The following is a 20,894-nucleotide window of genomic DNA, read 5'->3' as shown; positions in this document are numbered from 1 at the left end:
AGCCCAGCCACACCGAGCCGACATCAAAGAACTAGCGGCGATGAAGGCCGACTGTTGCGTCGCCTCATGCCGCCTTTGTCTTAGCCAACAAGTTGCATTTGAAAACACCGCAAAGACTACAGCCGACGGCCAGTTAGAACGAACCTTCTGCGCCTGCATGAGAGGAAATAACTCTCCCTCCTGGCGGGTGGAGGACCAGTAGTCTGTATTCGTCATTCAAAAAGCGAAAACAGAAGACCGAGGACGGCGGATATACAAGCCATTGTAATGATACGTACATGAAACAAAGCGGCTCTGACTCACCACTAAGCTTCATTACAGAGACCTTCTGTGTGCGCCCTCCTGACTTTACTTGTTGGCTTGCTTTCCTCACTTTTGTTTCTCTCCTCCTGCACTGATTTGTTTAAGCTGAACAGCCAATCAGAGCGATTTCTCTCACCGACAGTCTACGCCGGCGATTCAACAGGCTGAATCAGCCAAAAAGCCTCCGACACGAGCGGACTAGAGCTGACGGTGCGGGACACACCACAAAAACTAGGCAATTAAACAATTTACTTATGTTTTATTAATTTATAATTCAAGTTTATTTTGGTCGTGCTAAGATAATAAATCAGTGCAAATTGTTTCAAGCAGTTTGTATTCTATAACCTTTTAATATCTAATGGATTATTGCTCTTTACCAAGGACAGCAATCAATTAAGGAAATTGCTTGTTCACATCAAGAGCAAATGCAGACTAATATAGCGTCTGAGTTCACACCACCTCGACATTTTGGAGTGCATTGTATGACTCAAGAACCACCATTTTCTGTGCAAAACAGACACTGAGGCAACTTTTTTCTCTGCAAAACTGGAGAGAGGAGAGGGAGAAGGAGAAAAGAAGACCATGAGGAGCAGCTGGGAGCAGAGTGATTACTGAGTGCCTTGAGCAAGGAGCACAAATTGCTGCTGCTGCTTCACTCTGCTTATATACTGACAGACAGAGAGAGAGAGAGAGAGAGAGAGAGAGACAACCTGTGACAGAGGGATCACTAAGGCAACAGAGACTCAGAGAGAGGAGGTGACAGTGAGGAGGAGACCGGAAAACTGAGAGCAACCAAACTGTCAAAGCCAGACCTCATGACTCAGCACTTCCCTGCACATTCCTCCTCAACTCTTTGTTTTGATCATCTCAGCGGTAACACAGTAGGGATGGGGGACAAAAACGATTCACATATATACCGCAAATTATTTTTTTGCGATTTTGAAATTTTCTAGCCAGAATTGATATATTTGCTTCATTTGAGTCTATGCAGAGATAGAAAGAAGTTACCGCTTTTATTGTTGTAGTCTGAGTAACGTGACGTCACATCCGTTCCGTATCCGTCAACCCAAACAAACCGCAGCCACAACGAGGAAGTACAAAACAGCGGAAGATCTGCGTGGGTACGACCTGCACCCTCATATATTAAATCCAAATTGGTAAACACTACACAACCAGTAAAGTATGGAAACACTTTGGGTTTCACACATTGCAGGAAAAGCAGAGCTAGACATCACGGCTAACGCTGCATGCTAACTCTGTCATGGACAAGAAACGTTATCGTATTGCGGTAACATGCGGTGGTCAAATGGGCCGACGCTACAACTGTAGAGCACCCATATACTGACATTTATGCTAAATGCTTTCAAACGGCCCCGATGGAGCTGAATATGGATGTGTAAAGAGAACGGAGCTGACAGGAGAGCTAGAGACGACCTTGGCGAATTTAGAGGAAGTATACACGTGTGACTACGTCCAGTTTCCAAAATAAGGTGTTCACAAAGAGAACTGTATATACAAAATACATATATGGAAATAAGATTGATTGGATGCACAAGAAGTATAAAGCATTTAATGTCCCTTATAAATAAAAAATAAAATACCACTAATATGTGAAGGAAATGTATTTATTCTTTGATTTTTGGGTTGCCGGAAAACATTTAATAATAATAATGCCTGAGAATGACTGATGTATTTGTCTTCAGGACATCGTTGACTACATACATGCTGAAAATCAAACATTTTACCGTATTAATTTAGATATTTTTCAAAGTAAAAGTCCCTAGAAGTGTATGATTCTGAACTTTTCCCCATGGTCTAGTGTTAAAAAAGTAAAAAAAAAAAAACGCAATAAACCCTAATGTTGGATCGCAATACTTGAAAATCGCAATACATATCGAATCGACACCCAAGTATCATGATAGTATTGAATCTGGAGATAGTGTATCGCAACACAGCGATGCTATAATGATGTGAAACAGCAGCCAGTTACTTCAGCTCATTCTTTGACTTGGCATCCTTTCATCTCTCTCAACGTTCTCTGTTTGACTTTGTGTCTCTCCTGACTAATTACATCCTGAGGTTACTGTGACACTTTGCTCGCTGTCTGCGTAAAACAGTGTGATAACGCAGATCACACACACACACACACACACACGCACGCACTTCTTGCTTACGCAGAGTCACTGCCTGAGGGAACACAGCCAGCAGCAGCAGGAAGAGGAGAAGAAGAAAAAGAAGAGGGGAGGTATAGAGCCAGAGAGCAGCATCAAAACACACACACACATAATCTCACAAACACACATGCACAGGCAGACTGCAGGGGGAGAGGAGAGCTCACACACACTCCGGCTTAATCAAGGTGGAAAGGGTCTGCAATCAGGTAACACACTATACGCTCTCTACAGACGGCGAAGGCAACACATCGCTGCAAATACACGCTCCGGAAAAAAAACACACAAACTAGGTATAGCATCTTCACCTTGCAACCAAACTTGACATTATACGACACGGCGTGCTTGTTCCCGCCTTTTATGAGATTACACAGGTTAGCTCCAGGAGGCTAAGTTTGTTAGCAGAGGTATTTACCATGGCATGGAGGGGCCCCTGGCCAGGCGTGCTGTACGTCCCTCAGCCTGTCAGAGGCGCCGGGCATCAAGTCAAAGTGAGAGTGTGTCACAGTGTGCATGGGAATCGACACACCAGGCGCTCATACACACCTGACACACATGTCACACCTCAGCAGCAGCAACAGCAGCAGCAGCATCTCGCCATATTCAAGCACGGCGACCGCTGTGTGTGTGCCAGTAATCAGAGAATCCAAGTTTGTGTGTGTGTGAGGGAGAGAGAGAGAGAGAGAGAGAGCGTGATAAATGCAATAAATGTCCGCGATCCCACCGCTACACAGCAGCTGAAGAACAAGACTACTGATGAAAACACTGATCGCAGCAAAAAGCCTGTCTCTCCATCGCTCCTGCGCAACTCTCTGTCCTCTCTCCTCTCTCTCTCGTCCTCTCTCTCTCTCTATCGCACACACTCACAATCAGCTGGCGCAATGAGCTGCTCCCCTCCTCTCTCTCTCTTCCCCCACCCCCCACCCTCACCGTCCCCGTCACTATGACAACAGGGTACTGTGAGCATCCTGAATAGTTGGCGGTGTGTCTGAGCAGGAAGCAACGGTGGCTCACACACCTACATTCACCAGTTCTGACGCCTGTCGACAGATCTCTCGCTCGCACATCCACAGTGATTCAGATCGCAGACGGGGGAAAACGTCACTTCTCCCCTCACTTCTGCTCTGACCAAATGGCGTGTGAATGGCTCCAAACATTCCCATAGGGATGCATCATCGTCCCCATATATTCCCTGTGTGTGTGCCAGACGCTGTTCTGTGCCATGCAGTGTCTTCCTCACTTAGGTCAGAGGGTCAAGGCTGCATCAAGTGAGGACTTTGTGTGTCTGGCTCCAACAAGTCCTCGTACTGTTCTTGTTCTGGCCCCGTATGCTCAAACACAGAGACACAGAAAACAGTTTTTGATGTTTCATAAACGCATCGACAGAGGAGGCTTCGTTAGACCGAGGAGAGCCGAGAACAGCGGCGGCGGAGGCGGAGGCAAACTTTCTCTCGCTTTAGCTCTTCTGTAACAACACAACAGTTTGAGGCCATTTATCATTTCCAGGCTTATGCACAGTAGCTAAGCAAAACACATCCGCAGTTGCAACTGTTTTACCTTTTTGCTATCTCAAACTAAGGTAGTGTAATTTATTTTAAACTGGGGCTGTCGAAATGAACCCGATAATAATGCGTTACTCGTTTTAACGCCACTTATTTCTATAACGCAATAACGTAACTTGCTATTTTTAGGTTGTAGCAGCCTCAGTTTTAAAGCTAAAAAACGAGAAAACCTAATGAATCCATCATTACTAACCATGTCAAACTAGCTTGTCGCGAAGGAGGTTAAATAACGCTCTAAACTCATGCTCAATTTTGGTGAGGAAAAACTGTCATGTCCATTTTCAAAGGGGTCCCTTGACCTCTGACCTCAAGACATGTGAATGAAAATGGGTTCTATGGGTACCCACGAGTCTCCCCTTTACAGACATGCCCACTTTATGATAATCACATGCAGTTTGGGGGCCAGTCATAGTCAAGTCAGCACACTGGGTTAGGGTTATATTTGCATAAAGCAACATATTTATCCACTCCCATGTTGATAAGAGTGTTAAATACTTGACAAATCTCCCTTTAAGGTACTTTTTGAACAGATAAAAATGTGTGATTAATCATGATTAAATATTTTAAGCCCTATTTTTTAAATATGTAATATCTTTCCAAAAGCGCAGCGCTCCTCTTTTAAAACCATCTACTCTATTTTATTTACCAATATATTTTCTACTCTATTATAAGTGCCATAAGCTTATGTCAGACTCCCCCTCCCTCCTTCTCTCCTCTGCTCTCCCTGCGTCATCATCGGCGGCTGGATGCCAGCGAGAGAGGACAGGACAGGAGAGGAGGGAGAGGACACGGGGCGAAAGCAGGACACAGAGGCTCTGTGAAAAAAAAAGTGAGCTCTCCATTAGAGACACAGCGGCGTGTGGGTCAGAGTCTAAAACCAAAGAATGGAGACGCAAACAATAGATGACACATGCAATCCCCGAACCGCGCGCTCTCCATCACAAGTCATCACCAATTTCAACTCGTTTATGGTTGTCATATTTAAATGGGCCTCTCCGGTTTTATTCATTCCCTGAAACCAATTTGCACCGAGCAGATATGAACAAAACTTATGACTAACTCGCCCTAATAGCTATGACTAACCAATAATAATCCGCCCATCATGCTCAGCACAAAAGCTTTGAACCCATCAGATAGGCTCGCAGCGCACACACATCAACATATCTTCAATTAAGTTCATTTCTGATATAAGTTATGAAAAACAAGGGAAGCATCCATAAGAGGTTACCTTGGGTAGCCCTAATCCAGAGACGATTTCACTCTCCGCTGCCAGAGCTGAAAGCATGATGCGAGTGAACCAAAAACAACAAGGTGCCGCACAAACACACACACATACACACACACAGGTAATGAAGCATGCAGAGCTGATCCACCAGCGGAGCTAACAGTCCACTCATCACTCTGTTCCACACCATTACAGCACCACAATGGACCGAAAGTTCGCTGCTGTATCAGGATTGTGTGTGTGTGTGTGTGTGTGCAGCGCTGACCTGCTGGCTATGAAAAATGATGTTCACGATGGTAACTCTCCATCTAACTGCTGAAACTTAACCACTGACAAAGAGTAATTCTAAAACTTACACTCCACCCAAGTCTTAACTCTGAAATAAACTTGCAGACACCAGCAAGTAATCATGAGTAGACTGTTGCTGCACCATGACAGCAGCAGCTACGGGGAGCTGACAGACTCATAACCTGCTCCTCACATCTCAAGTGCAGTTTTCTCGTGCTTGCAGGATGTTAGTGGGAGTTCTTTCAGTATTGAGGGTTCGCTGTTGTTCAGTCCTTTGAGTACTTTCAGTAAATCTATAAGATAAGTTTCACATCTATCTAAGACTGCACAGTGCAGCCTATAAATCAGAACTGAAAAGGGAATTCTTTAGAGCTGAACTTGACAGAAAATGAATCACAACAATTTTGCAAATCAATGAATCCTTTAAAGGAACAGTGTGTAAGGATCTGGCGGTGAGGCTGCAGATTATAACTCCTCCCGTGTGCCAAGCGTGTAGGATTGCTACGGTGGCCGACTTGAATATGCGAATGTCCCTCTCTAGAGTCAGTTGTTGTAAGAGTAGAGAGCTTAGAGTGTGGGAAGTGAGTGGTGAGGCAAGAGAGAGAGAGCGGCGGGGACAGGAGCGAGTAACATTATCTATTATCTGTATTTTTAATTAACCTCTTAAAAATCCGGCGGGGCCGCTATTCCGCTAATACTGGCATCATATGAAACTATAAAACCTAATGAATCCAGTGGTACCAACCATGTCATACTAGCTTACCGGGAAGAACGCTTATTAACGCCCCAAAGCTAGGCTAAATTTTGGCAAGGGAAATCTGGCACAGACATTTACAAAAGGGGTCCCTTGACCTATGACCTCAAGATATGTGAATGAAAATGGGTTCTATGGGTACCCACGAGTCTCCCCTTTACAGACATGCCCACTTTATGATAATCACATGCTGTTTGAGGCAAAAACCATGCAGTTTTTTGCATGCAGTATAAATGCGTTATTTTGCCTATTGTGTGTGTTCTTTACACTATGACAGTTTTCCTAAAATTGACACGTATTGTATCGCCAGATTCTTGCCAATACACAGCCCTACAATCATCCCTACAAGAAAACATCCTTAGCTTGATGTTGCAGTTCCTGTACTCATCTCTTTTTTCTCTGTTGCTTAACATCTTGGAGCTGTACACCTGACACCTTTTCTCTCAGATTAGCTGGGGAGGGATGCAACGGGCAGATGAGAGAGGACAAAGAAGGACCACCGGGGAAACAGGGGCCGATTTACCTGTAGGGGCCCCAGGGTGGGCCGGGGAGGAGGTTTAGGCCCGGGTCACTGCGTGCACCCCGGGCTGATTTGACAGAATACCCCAGCATGGTGGTGATGAGTGAACACAGAGGCTGGAGACACTAATTACACTGTGCTACAAAACTTGTGTATGGGACATTTTCTATACCTGTGCTGCTAATATGCTAATATTGTAATATGTATCTCTGGCACACACATATGAAGAGTGATCTAAATAGTCATAGAGCAGAACAAGAGGAAAATAAGAACATAGGGGGAGATAATCCAAAGCTAATTTTCTTCTAAATGCTCTCAGCGGTCTCAACAAACAACCAAACCCTGCTGACAAATTGTCAATCAGAGGCCTTTGAAGGGACTGGCGGATTTGTTATGATAGGTCCCGGTGACAGCTGAATGGCTGGCAGCGCAGAGAGGCTTCTCATCTTACAGGGGATGGCGAGACAGCGGCTGACTGACTGAGAGACTGACAGACGGAGAGCGAGGAACTCTCCCATAATGCGATGTGATGGGATCTTTCACAAGCAGAGCTGATGCAGCACGGTTTACATTCGTTTTGCTCGTCACGCTTTATGATGTGGAGGGAAGCGAGACACCGATGTATAATCAATGCAACTCTGGCCTACATACAGTAGAGATGTAAAGACACAAAGAAAGAGGTCGAAAAGATGAAAAGATGAGGGACGAGAGGGATCAGGTAGAAACTGTAAAAAGCCAGGAGCGAAGCATGAGACCCAAACTTATGACAACCCTGTGAGCGTGAGGAACACAGGGAGCATTGATAACACAAACACAACCACAAACAGATATACGCATACACAGAGGAAGCAGAAACTGTTCAGCATCTGCTCTACGGCAAAGGCCTTCGTCAGCAAAGCCGCAATGTTTTGATGGTTCTAAAGATTATCTGTCCAGATATTCTTGTGGTGTGTTAACGCTGAATTCACACCAGAGCAGCGGCAAAGTACGGCCTGCTGCGAGCTGCCATGCAACATCTGTGAAAAGCTGCGGCGGCCACTCCCCAGCTCAGCAAGCTGCGGCCGTTTGATTCTGCAGCGGAGTGCGGCCAAACAAAATTTGGGAAAAGTTTAACTTTTAGTGCCGAAGTGCGGCCAGAGAGGACCCGCAGCCAATCAGTAAACAGATCCTGTGACTCTTGTTACATATTGACCTATTTCTTCCCACCTGAAACCCTTGAATGCACCTCCCGGCCACAGAAAAATGAAATTATTGCGGCACTTCGCCGCTGCCTGGCGTGAAATCGGCATAAGTTTTATAAATCCCCCGATCGGCTCGGAAGTCCTTCCTGGCCACACCGATTTCAAAACGTAAATATTAAACATGTTCAATATTTACAATCGGATCTCCTGTTCACATGGTACGATAGCCAATTGTGAACCGAGCTGACTGAAGCGGAAGGACAACAACTGCCGTCATGGCGGCCGTGGCTAGTGCATGAGCTAATGCAAAACACGAAGCATAAAGTAGTAGTAGGATGGAGCTCAGAAATTGAGGACCAACTTGTTGATTTGCGGCAACAACACAAGTGTTTATTTAAGATGTCTTCATCATCATTCATGTTCATGAATGCCATCTGTTAGTGTGTGGTGTGCTGGTTTTGGCCAAGTCGTTACTCACCACATTATAGGAACAAAACTATTACATTTATCACAACATGTTGTGTGGGGTCTCTCACATTTTTAAAATCTGTTAAGATTTGAAAACTCTTTTAGTGTGGGCCGGCCTTAAGTTTTGATTTGAGATCACAGAACAGAGCCAAGGCATGTAGTCACCCACGTACAGATGGAGTTGAGGAGTGACGGCTGTCACGCGCTGAACATTTGGTTGCCAGCGCAGGTGGTATGTTGGTATGTGATCAAAGTGTTGGTGGAGACGCAGTCATCAGATATGTTCTCACGGAAAGAAAGAGAAAGAGGAGAGGGGAAAGTGAAGGATCCCTGCAAAAGGAACTTTCAAATTTCAAGTCTTTGCATAAATGTGGCCAGACAGAGCCGGCGACGGCGGTCCACACTGTTGAGCCTTGTGAAGATGCAATGGGCCTGATTCAATAAAACATCTGCCGTGGCAGCTGCCCACTTCATATACTGAGTGACATATCCACACTCACGCATTCAGTCCTGGCACTTTTAGCTGGCGCTGCCTGTTGGACAGAACCGTAATGATGCTGACTGATTAGAACAATTTACATAATTTCTTATTATGCATGTCATCGTGGCCAAAAGGACTGCAACAATAAACCATAACGTGACGCACTGAGCTGCGCTGATGGAGGCGGGGAGATGAGAACACCCATCTGAAGCTACTGTTGTAGGGATCAAAGGCATCATTACCATGCATAAATAGTCAGGATGAAAGAGAGCGAGACGCCTGTTATTTTCCCCCCAATCGCAATGTCAGCTGAGCACCAAAGACGTGTTATTATATCCAAACAAAAGTTAAAGACAAACTAGTCAGACTGATGATTTAGTGAAGTCTGCGTGTGTACGAGTAGAGAAAGAAAGCACGAAAGAAAGAAAGAAAGAAAGAAAATCAAGCATGTATGTGGAGGAAGACAGCGGAAAAAAAACATAGCATCAGAGAACAAAACTGTGAGAGCGGCCGATGGAGAAACCGAGAACAGAGATTTTCCAGATAAGATTGTGAACGGCGTATGAAATGGATCCTGTGCAGATCTGAAATGAGGTTATGTTAGTCAGGTCTGGGGAACGGGGAGAAAGAAAGAAAGAATACCCCCGGTGATCTAATTGATAGACACACAAAAAAAAAAACCTGAACACATGAGAGGAGAGATGGAATAAACTTTGTGAATAAAGGGGCTCATTCAGCAAAGGATAGACTACAGTCTATCTAGCCTCTACTGTTGCCTAGGTTACCGCCTCTAGTGGGCGACGAGTGCTGACGAAAGCGGCGGAGAGAGAAGAAAGAAAAACACAGACAAACACGGAGGGTGAAGTGCAGGAGAACACGTGATGACAAAAGTGTATTTTCTGTTGTCTCTTAGTGTTGAGAACAAGAGCTGCCAGAACGACTGCCAGAAACGCCGTGATTCAACATAACTCTTAACATTTTAGATCTTAAGACACTGAGATATAAATATTTTGAGCACTAGAACACTGATAAATCTTAATAACAATACAAGGTAGAAAATGAAATCCAGATTAAATGGACATGAACCAAATATTGTCCCCAAAGTTACCCATGCGCAGGGGGAAAGGAGTGCAATAAGCCTCTTAAATAACTGGGACACCACAAAAACATAAAACATGGCCTGTTCCAATTCCACGAATGACTGACCTCACAACACAAGCACAGATTTGGAACGCTGTACTGGAAACTGGTGTTGGGCAACTGTGGACCTTAGAGGGCTGAAAGCCTGCTGCTTTTCTTTTTTTTTTATTCTAACCACTTGTATATACCAGGTGATTTCACTGACCGCCATTCAACAACATAACTGTTCAGGCCCTGCTCCTTGAGCAATACAGTAGATCCTTACTACCTTAAAATAAGCTGAGTTTGACCTACACACAGGGACACAAGCATCAGTGATAACTTATTATCTAGACCGTTTGCTTGGTTTTAAAGTGCGTCTTGGGTGAACGGATCAGAAGTGGACAGCGCTAAATACAAACGTCCGAGCACTCAGACCACTTGCCGAGGTAGTCTGGGACGCATTTGACCACATATCTTTTGTAGTGTGAACACTAATGCATCCCCGACACAAGTAGATCTATCCAGTCTATTCAGGATGTCTGAGGGGCAGGGGCAAAAAAATAAAAAGGCCACCAGCTGCAGGCGGTGGGGCACCAGAAAGTTTTATAGCATGTAGGGCAGCCTATGGCACTGCATCATGCTTTCTCAATTTTAAGGCCACCCTAGAGGGCACTTTATCATGTTTTTCTTCATTGAAGGCCACCCTAGAGGGCAATTTATCATGTTTTATCTACCATAGGGGCATCCAAGAGGGCACTTTTTCACCAAGGGGGGGTGATTGACCCCCTGCCCCACCCCCACCCCTCCTTGAGTCCATCAGAAGGTCTATCTGTGGTACTGCAGTACTACATGACACGCCCTCGAAACAGTCTCGGGTTGGTTAGGTTCAGGCACCAAAACTTAGGTTTAGGAAATGTTTTTGGGTTAAAATAAGTTTGTTAGTCCCGGAGGTTATCTCAGGGGGCGTAACTTGTAGTAGAGTGGGTGTGTTGTGTTGCCAGCGCCACATATACTGGCTTTTTGAAAGTTTCTAAAAGCCCACAAAGATATATTACGAGTGCCTCAAACATCTTGGGCAACTTTGCCTGGAGTACGGCAAGGAATAGACCCAGTCCGTATTGTTTTGATTTCTTCTTCTTCTTCTAATTTTCCGGCAGACTAGGCACAGGAAGTGCATCGCTGCCTCCCGCCAGTTAAAAAGAACAACACATTTGGTCTTTGCAAACGGAAATGATGTACGTGTTTATTTGCATATAGAGCGGGGAAGTGAGACAGTCGAGACGAATGTGAAGATGCATTCCAAAAGCAACGTTCACACTACGAGCGACAGAAGCAACAAAACGACCCAGCGTGGCCAGCTACATTGTTGGTCAAATGTTCGTTGACGTAGTTATGTTGTTAATTAACATGGGTAACTGGCTAACAGCATTTATTTAGATGGAATTGGATTGGTTGACACTTCACCGCGTCACTGGAGCGCTGAAAAAAGTGTCTTGTCGTGTGAAAGTGACTTGTAGCCTGTTGCTGTGTCAATCGTAGTGTGAACACAGCAGAAGTCTGTGTATGCATAAGTTCAAAAATATAAACGAAGCTTGATGTGAGCTGACGTACTTAGAGCTGTCCACTTATAATCAGATCATGCAAGACGCATGTTAATGCCAGGTGTAAACAGAGCCATAGTGTCATTATGTATAGTACATGAGCACACACACATTCAAAGTGCAAGATGACGGCCTCACGGCATGAACCAAGTGTCACTTTTGGCAGAGGTGGAGATGATGGGGCTGATGAAATGCTCCATGCAAGCAGTGAGGATGAAAAGTGTAGCTGCAGCAGCACAGGCGGTAAGATGGAGCCGGGCCGCGGCGGCTCAAATACATCAACTTATTGCACAGGGTGTGACGGATATGTGATGCAGAGAGTGGAGCATGTCACATGCAATACTGTTTTCCACCAATAACAATGCTTCACCAGCCACACACCAGAGCCCATATCTACTATCGCTTATTTATCTATGCTAGCTCTTTCTCTCTCTCTCTCATATTCCCTTCTCAAAGTAAATACAAAATATTCTGCATGGTTTTAAGATAAACAACAAGCTTTGCCGCTCATTTGTTATCGAGCGGGAATACACATAGTAGTGTGCAGTATTGCTACTGTATGCTTCTGCTGAGCTCTATCGCAACCATTAGTATTCATGCTGCCTCTCAGACTATGCAGCATTACAGTCCCTGCTAACAGCAGCAGGAGCTACACTATCAACGCTGTCTCTCTGACTCCGAGGCCACAGAGCCCTGTGAGGACCACTGCTCCACATTCTGACAGCAGACAGATGCAAACACTTTGTACGTTCACTTTGCACTTTGTATGTTCGTAGTACGTTCTGTCCTGAAAAGTGAATATGTTGTTGGTGCAGTTTGATCGGTCTGTCTGCATAAATAAATAACAAGGTTGTAAATATAATTCACTATACAGGCAAAGCTTTACTTGTATCAAGAGTATGATCAAATCAGATGACTCTCACATGCTTACACACATCACGGCAGCGAGGATGGAGACCCTCCTCCAGCTATATCTAAGGTCACTTCACAATCACTTCTCTTGTTTGGAGACTTCTTTAAAAGGCCTAAACTCTCCTCAGGCCAACATCAAAGCCTATACAGCTCCATCTCATGCACCTTTATGACTTATTTATAATAGAAGTGAAAGAGCCCTTTGTTTAAACAAAGAAATCATATGAGCAAACTACTATCATGTGTCTCTGCTTGATCAAAGCCAAGCTAGGCTAGATTCTGGGTCTAGGACACCCTAGTTTGGAGACAACTTAACTTGCATATAAGGCACAATAACAATTTTTACCTGTATATTCTTTGATACTTCATAAAAACACCAGATTTAACTGTTCTACTCTACTACATCTACTACGTTGTAAAAGTGAAAGTGAAACTTAAAAGCAACACGTTCTAAATATGTTTTAAAACTGAATGAACACAAACAAAACTACAACTTCTTTAGGTTTAGGCAACAAAACTACAACTTCTTTAGATTTAGGCAACAAAACTACAACTTCTTGAAGTTTAGGCAACAAAACTACAACTTCTTTAGATTTAGGCAACAAAACTACAACTTCTTGAAGTTTAGGCAACAAAACTACAACTTCTTTAGGTTTAAGCAACAAAACTACAACTTCTTTAGATTTAGGCAACAAAACTACAGCTTTAGGTTTAAGCAACAAAACTACAACATCTTTGGGTTTAGGCAACAAAAACTACAACTTCTTGAAGTTTAGGCAACAAAACTACAACTTCTTTAGGTTTAAGCAACAAAACTACAACATCTTTGGGTTTAGGCAACAAAACTACAACTTCTTTAGGTTTAGTCAACAAAACTACAACTTCTTGAAGTTTAGGCAACAAAACTACAACTTCTTTAGATTTATGCAACAAAACTATAACCTCATTAGATTTAGGCAACAAAACTACAACTTATTTAGGTTTAGGCAGCAAAACTACAACTACTTTAGATTTAGGCAACAAAACTACAACTTCTTTAGATTTAGGCAACAATACTAAAACTTCTTTAGGTTTAGGCAAAAAAAATTACAACTTTATTAGGTTTAGGCAACAAAACTACAACTACTTTAAATTTAGGCAACAAAAACTACAACCTCTTTAGGTTTAGGCAACAAAACTACAACTTCTTTAGGTTTAGGCAAACAAAACTACAACTTCTTTAGGTTTAGGCAACAAAACTACAACTACTTAAGATTTAGGCAACAAAAACTACAACCTCTTTAGGTTTAGGCAATGAAACTACAACTTCTTTAGGTTAAGCCAACATAAACACCTACAGCAGGAGTCAGTGAAGCAGCTCTTGTGAAAAGCATCTCACTACTGTAGAGGTGCCAGTCGGAGCTGACACATTGGCTGAAAACACACTGAGCACTCACATCGTTTGCCACAGGGAATGTGCTACAGAGGCTGCCTCTGTTTTAGAATTTTTTCTAGTTAAGATCCATCTTTTCTCTCTTCCCGCAAAAGCCTACTCTCCTTTCTGTAGCTATTATCTTTATTAAATGAATGTGTCCCCTCTTTTGTCTCTCTGCTCACAGACAGACAGGTACAAACAGGACACTGGCCTTTTATGGGTGCTCCTCTCTCATTCCCTAATGGATTTTCCTATTATAGGATGAAAAATGAAAGCTCTATTATAACAGTTTGAGGGCAGTCTGTTTTGTTTTCAACACATTAGCTAGCTGGGATGTTGTCTGTTTGCTTCTATGTGATGGTGTTACAAATATCAGTTGAAGAGATGCAGCACAACAAACAAATAAAACAGCACAGTGCACATGAAATGCCAGTACACAAATCAGACAAGAAAATCTCTACTTGGTGACTGGCAGGTATCATATTCAGGTTTAAAGCACATTATAATTAACAACTTCAAGCTCACCACACAAGATTTCAGGCAACGCAGAGCCCCCACGTTACAAAATAAGACACCTAAATCATACAAAACTTTGTTATTATCACCAACCTTCTCCAGCTTTTCAAAATGTTCCCGCAGGAACTTCATAGGACGCTCAGGCTTAGCGATGCAGAGGTTCACAATGCACTCTTTGAGGATCTGCTGGATGTTGTGCTTCTGCACAAAAATCTCACAGCCCTTCAAACTCTCGTCTTCTTCCAGAGTGGAGGAGGAGGTGGCCATCTTATCTTTTATCTCTGTGGCAGTGGGAGAAAACAGGGTGGACCATGAGAGGAGGGGTAGAACGGGGGGGCAAAGGAGGGGTAAAAAGCAGCGCATACAGTATGATAAGAGGGAAATAGAGGAGCAATGGATCGTGGGAAGGAGGTGAGAGGACGTTTCACACCTTGCTGCTTATGCTTCCTGTCAAGGACCCTTATGACATGAGCTGTTGTCAGGTGGCAATACCCTAAGCACGACATGGCAGTGCATGATGCAGGTAATTGTTGTGTGTAAAGTGTATGTTAACTTGCTGAAGAAGATGGTTGGTACTGCACTTATAAGGTTTTTGAGATATGACGCCATGAGACAATATAAACTGATCAACTGTAATCTGAGATTTTGCCATTCTGTTTATACCATGGTAGTTATCCATTTAATATTGTGGGCAATGCTGCATATAAATGAGCAGGTCTGCTTTATATATATATATATATATATATATATTAGGGCTGCAACTAACGATTATTTTCATTGTCGATTAATCTGTTGATAATTTTCTCGATTAATCGATTAGTTGTTCGGTCAATAAAATGGTGAAAAATGTCGGTCGGTGTTTCTCAAAGCCAAAGATGACGTCCTCAAATGTCTTGTTTTGTCCTCGACTCAAAGACATTCAGTTTACTGTCATAGAGGAGTAAAGAAACCAGAAAATATTCACATTTAAGAAGCTGGAATCAGAGAATCTTTCTTAAAAAATGACTCAAACCGATTAATCTATTATCAAAATAGTTTGGCGATTAATTTAATAGTTAACAACTTATCGATTAATCGTTGCAGCTCTAATATATACATTGAGTTTTTATGATTTTTTTGCATCAATGTGATGAAGTACCGTGCTTTGTGGGGTATTTAACCAGCCAAAAATAGATAATTCTGTCTGGTTATTTTATCTATAAACATTTTCTCAGGTAATTAAAACAAATACTATATAATAATATTTATATCAATATTACAATATTAAATTACATACCCCAGGATAGATGATTTGCCCACTCGTATTATTAGTAAAAGTGTGTCCCTGGCCAAATGTGCATTCATTAACCTGTCTTTGATTGTGTGCAGGTGACATAAGGAGCTCAAACAAATAGCACAACACTTACATTTAAGTACACACACCATGCACAATACATGTATTACTAATGCATGACCATTTTATGCCCTTAGTATGATTCTTTGTGGATGAAGATGACTGAACTGCATATAATGTTATTTGTGAAAGTAAACACTTCAGCAGGAGGCAAAGCAAATGATATAAAACATGCATGACAACTGATAATAGCTATGATTATGTCAGACTATGTCACTGTATGTCTCACACAGCAAGCAGGAAGCTGAGCAGGTGTAGCTAACTGTTAACTACCACTTCCTCATATGGAAATCACGTCTACAGTATGTTTTATTTAATGCATAATACATATAAATCTGTCTGCATGACATATGCCAAGTTTTCTACACAAGAAATACCAAAAAACAAGTGCCCACATACATAATAACAATCTAGCCATGCATGCATAGTGTGGAGAGCTAGTGATGAAGCTGAGCACCTGTTCAGTTGCATGCACTAGACTGCTAGAGCTGCTAGCTTCGCTAACCTGACAATGACAACTACCAAACCACAACGAAGGGGGGAATTACTGCGACGTGACGCTGTGAAGGGCCTGATATTAACCACTATATGGTGTTTATAAAGACACGGTCCGGTCGGTGCTGTCGCTGGTGTCCCTACCGTGATTAGTGGAGGATGCTCAGTGAGAAAGCACCTCTCTGGTGGTGGTGGATTGGTGATGTGCTGTTGGTTTAGCCGGGATGCTGCTGCTGCTGCTGCTGCTGCTGCTCTGCCTCTCTGATGCCTCCTCTCTGCTCGCTCTGCGTCAGTCCCGATGACGTCAATCTGTCATCCTCTCGACCCGCAGCGGCTCCTCTCTCGAGGCCAGCGGCGGCGTGCACGCGCAACATCATTTGCAGGTGAAAAATATTTAAAGGAAACATCCATCCTGAAAAAGATTGATGTTTTTTTTTGTAATAATGAGCAGGTTTTATAGGTAAATATGAAGACAGACTGTATGCACATTTACCCTCATCCTACTACTTTGTGTCTTATCTCAGAGGTGATTTATTTGTTTGTTTATTTGTTTATTTGTTTTGCACAATGTAAGACTATACAACATAACAAAACTTAAATAAATAATATACAGTGCAGGAATAGGCAAAAAAACACTGGGCTTATCTGAAGCCTCCACCTAGAGACAAGATTAATATAAAGAAATAATATGACTACATAATAGTGATAACAAATTAGGACAAGATATATATAATAACAATACAGTAAATATATCAAAAAAGATAAGTGTGTGTGTGTGTGTGTGTGTGTGTGTTGCGTGGAAGTGTATGGTTAGTGTTTGTGAGGAGGATATTGATTTAAATATCTATAATGATTTCTGGGCAATCGTAACCAAACAACATTATGAGTGGGAAAAAATAAAAAACATAAAAACAGATACATGGACAACATGGGGAAGGCAATGACAAGACAGCAATTAAATTAATTTATTCAATTTGTCTATCACAGGGGTCACCAACCTTTACTATCAAAAGAGCCATTTTAGGCACAAAAAAAAAATTAAAAAAAATCTGTCTGGAGCCGCAAAACATTTGAGCATTGTGATGAAGGTAACACAGTTTAAAGTCTAAGTATATAGTATATCAGTCTAATGCAGTGAGGGCCAAAGTGCAAATGTACTACGGAGTATTAGGGCCACATTGAGGGAAAAAAAATTGGAGATTTCCAGAATAAAGTCATAACTTTACGAGAATAAAGTCACAACTTAACGTGAAAAAAAGTCGTAATATTACGAGAATAAAGACATAATTTAATGTGAAAAAAGTTGTAATATTACGAGAATAAAGTCATTACTTTACGAGAAAAAAAGAAAATAACACGTAAAATTACTACTTTATAATATTCTGACTTTATTCTCATAATATAACGACTTTTTTTTTACGAGCCAGACCCATTGGTTGTGTAAGATCATCCCAGTGGTTTTGTTTCTGTCTGTTGTCCTTTTATGTTTGGCACAGCTCTTTGTCTGTTTTCGCTATGCTTCTTTTGTATGTAAATATTCTTAATGTTTTCTGCTGTTACTATGGATACTGTCATTTTGAAATAATAAAAAATAAATAAAAAATTTTAACTACATAGGGCAGGGCTGCCCAAAGTGGGGCCCGCGGGCCAAAGTTGGCCCACCATCAGGTTTGATTTGGCCCACCAGATGTTAAGAAATTCTTTTTTTTTATTAAAAGACCCAACCGACTTTACTGTCTTTTGTAGGCCGTACCAGGCTCGGGTTTATGGTTAGAAGATAGTGGCATCATATGAAACTAGAAAACCTAAGGACTCCATTATACCAACCATGTCATGTTAGCTTATCAGGAAGGAGGCTAACACTCTAAAGTTGGGCTAAATGTTGGTGAGGAAAAACTGGCATGTCCATTTGTCAACGGATCCCTTGACCTCTGACCTCCAGATATGTGACTGAAAATGGGTTCTATGGGTACCCACGAGTCTCCCCTTTACAGACATGCCCACTTTATAATAATCCTATGCAGTTTTGGGGGAAAACATTGTAATGGCAATTTTCATATCTGCAGTTTAACACTGTACCTTTAGATAATCTCAGGGCCTCACATGTTCATCTTCGTCACCATAGGACAGTGACCTGACATTTTAGTTCTCTGTAACTGCAAACAACAGATTGCTGAAATACTTGTTATGTCTTGTGATGCTCTGTTGTCTGCTGTGTGCTGACGCATTGATACACTTTCTATCCTTCTCTTCTTTTCTTCTTTGCACTTATCTTCTTGTTAAGCTTTAAATGTATAAATACTGACTACTCTTTGTATTCGGGGCTCACTTGCCACAGTCCACAACAGGTGGCTGTGCTCGTGAGTCCATCTGCAGATGTTTTAGTTATTAATGTATGCCTTTTTTATTAAATTCACTTAAAGACAAGTTGTTACGTTGGTTTGTGTCTTGTTTTAACAGAAACTGCCACCACAACATGCAGTTTTTTGAATGCAGTATACATGGGAACTTGGGATCCTAGCACCATTTTGCATCTTAACAATACAATAGGTGTTTAATTTTGGCCCAGTTCCAGTTTTGGCCCTCCAAGGGAAAAGTTTGGGCACCCTTGACATAGGGGAAAGAGGAAACGTTGTCAATGCTAATAAAGTTTGAGATTTTGAACCGGAAGCTATCGTAAAGCAGCCGTTTGTTTTGTCGTGCAGCCGTCAGGTTGCCATAACGACATTCAAGATGGCAGCGATGGCAGCTGGAGACGAGCATGCAGCTTCTGAAGTGTTGAGAGGACTCGCTCGACATCTAAACTGTCTCAACGAGGACAACAAGGCGACCAGAAAGAGAGCTCTGGAGTTGATAAAGAGGGAGACTGTGGATAAAGGACTCTCCAGCAGCGTGTTACAGGAGCTTTTCTCTGCTCTCCTCAAGCCTCTCCTCACCTGTCTGTCAGACCCGACGGAGAGATGCAGAGAAACCGCCATAACGACCATAACAGAGTTCATCCGCTGTGTCCCCAAACCGGAGGAGTCTCTGCCGTATCTCATGCCGTGCCTGGCTCAGAGGCTCGGGGAGAAGGAGCTCCAGGAGCCGGCGGAGGAGCTGCGGCTGTCGGCCGTGGAGCTGCTGAGTCTGACGGTGGAGGTGTGTGGGAAACATTTAGCTCCGTTTCTCACCGACGTGATCAACATACTGCAGAGAACCATAGTAGACCCGTTCCCGGAGGTCAGGAGAGAGAGCTGTAAATGCACCGTGAAGTTTGCAAAGTGTTTGCCAGGTTGGTGACAAGTTTACTGTTGTGTTGCTATGAGAGCCTGTTGCCATGGTTTTGAGCTTCGAGACGTGTTTGCGACAGAAAAGCTCGCTTTATTGTAATGTTACTGCTCAGCTGTCTGGACCACCTATAGGACCCACCTGCACAAACACATGATGAGGTTGGGTCATTTCAGGTAAACATCAAGGTGTTGTTTTGGTGCAGAATTACTAGAATTGCTTCTCATCAATTATCTAAAAGTTGCAGTGTTTTAATTCCAGTTACTTGCCTCCACTATTTGTATTTATTTATTTAACCTTTATTTAGCCAGGTAGTACTGTGCAATATCACTGATCTAGAAGCACAATGCACATTTTGTATTAGGGTGGATTTTGACTTTGGAGTGTGTGACAAAGCTTGCACTGTGTAGCCAGACTATACCCTGGAGCAAAGTGAGCTGTGGGCACCAGGATCTGCCTTGAAGTCCTTCATTTCAACTGAATATCTTGCTTTAGTGGTAGCCTACATATTACCCAAATTATTTGACAATAAAATGATTACAAACAAACGGACACACCGTAAACCTTGGGCTTGCCCACTTGGTAATCCAACCTTTTTTAGGGGATAATAAGTCTGTTTTATGAGAAATAACTGAAATAATCATATAATGGTGTGTATGTTGTACTCAGTAGCAAGTTTAGCTGACTGTTTTAAAATCATAATTATTGTCATTTTAACCTTGCACATGGTGAATTTCAGTTCAGTTCAAGACCTTTATTTGTTCCCGAGGGGCAATTGGTTTTGCTGCAGTAGCAAAAAACAACAACAACAACAACAATAACAACATCTCATCACAACACAATATTTTTATTTATTTATTTAACCTTTATTTAGCCAGGTAGTACTCATTGAGATTAAGAATCTCTTTTGCAAGAGAGACCTGGCCATTTTGTGTTTACTTGTTGTATCTGAATCATTTTTATATGCTTATAATACGGAAAAGCCCTGTGTGTTCTGATTGGTCAGTTGGCCCACTGTTGTGATTGGTCAGCCAAACCAAACTTTTCGGACACCGCTCCAACTGTTCGTTCCATTGCAACATCAGCGCCCAGCAGCAAAGCTAAACTTCTGTCATTTTGGATTGAAAGCGACTACCGGACGCCAGTAAAACATCCGCCTAAAAAGTGCCGTACAAAAGTAAAACAAAATTATTTCTAATCTGTTGTCATGTTCTACTGAAA

At 42.5% G+C, this 20,894-nt stretch overlaps 2 protein-coding genes across 5 annotated transcripts in view; one reads left to right on the top strand and one right to left on the bottom strand.

Annotated features, from left to right (window-relative positions):
* The window catches only part of prkar1b (protein kinase, cAMP-dependent, regulatory, type I, beta), an 80,225-nt gene extending 63,458 nt beyond the window's left edge, over positions 1 to 16,767 (bottom strand). The window contains exons 1-2 of one of the 3 annotated variants that reach the window (XM_037791717.1): positions 16,551 to 16,767; positions 14,612 to 14,799 (exon numbers count right to left, since the gene is read on the bottom strand). In XM_037791717.1, coding sequence (XP_037647645.1) covers positions 14,612 to 14,785 — 174 coding nt within the window. In that variant the 5' untranslated portion in view covers positions 14,786 to 14,799; positions 16,551 to 16,767. Of the gene's footprint in view, positions 1 to 2,889; positions 3,310 to 5,264; positions 5,382 to 14,611; positions 14,800 to 16,550 lie in introns of those variants that run through there. The other 2 variants (XM_037791718.1, XM_037791719.1) reach the window with 2 other exon arrangements.
* Positions 16,768 to 18,972: 2,205 nt separating this feature from the next.
* The window catches only part of LOC119501406 (dynein assembly factor 5, axonemal-like), a 29,485-nt gene continuing 27,563 nt past the window's right edge, over positions 18,973 to 20,894 (top strand). The window contains exon 1 of one of the 2 annotated variants that reach the window (XM_037791716.1): positions 18,973 to 19,677. In XM_037791716.1, coding sequence (XP_037647644.1) covers positions 19,140 to 19,677 — 538 coding nt within the window. In that variant the 5' untranslated portion in view covers positions 18,973 to 19,139. The remainder of the gene's footprint in view (positions 19,678 to 20,894) is intronic. The other variant, XM_037791715.1, reaches the window with a different exon arrangement.

This window comes from Sebastes umbrosus, chromosome 14, assembly GCF_015220745.1.
Source record: "Sebastes umbrosus isolate fSebUmb1 chromosome 14, fSebUmb1.pri, whole genome shotgun sequence".
Lineage (NCBI taxonomy): Eukaryota > Metazoa > Chordata > Actinopteri > Perciformes > Sebastidae > Sebastes > Sebastes umbrosus.
Note: the sequence above shows the minus strand (reverse complement) of the source record. Positions and strands in the feature narration are given on the sequence as shown.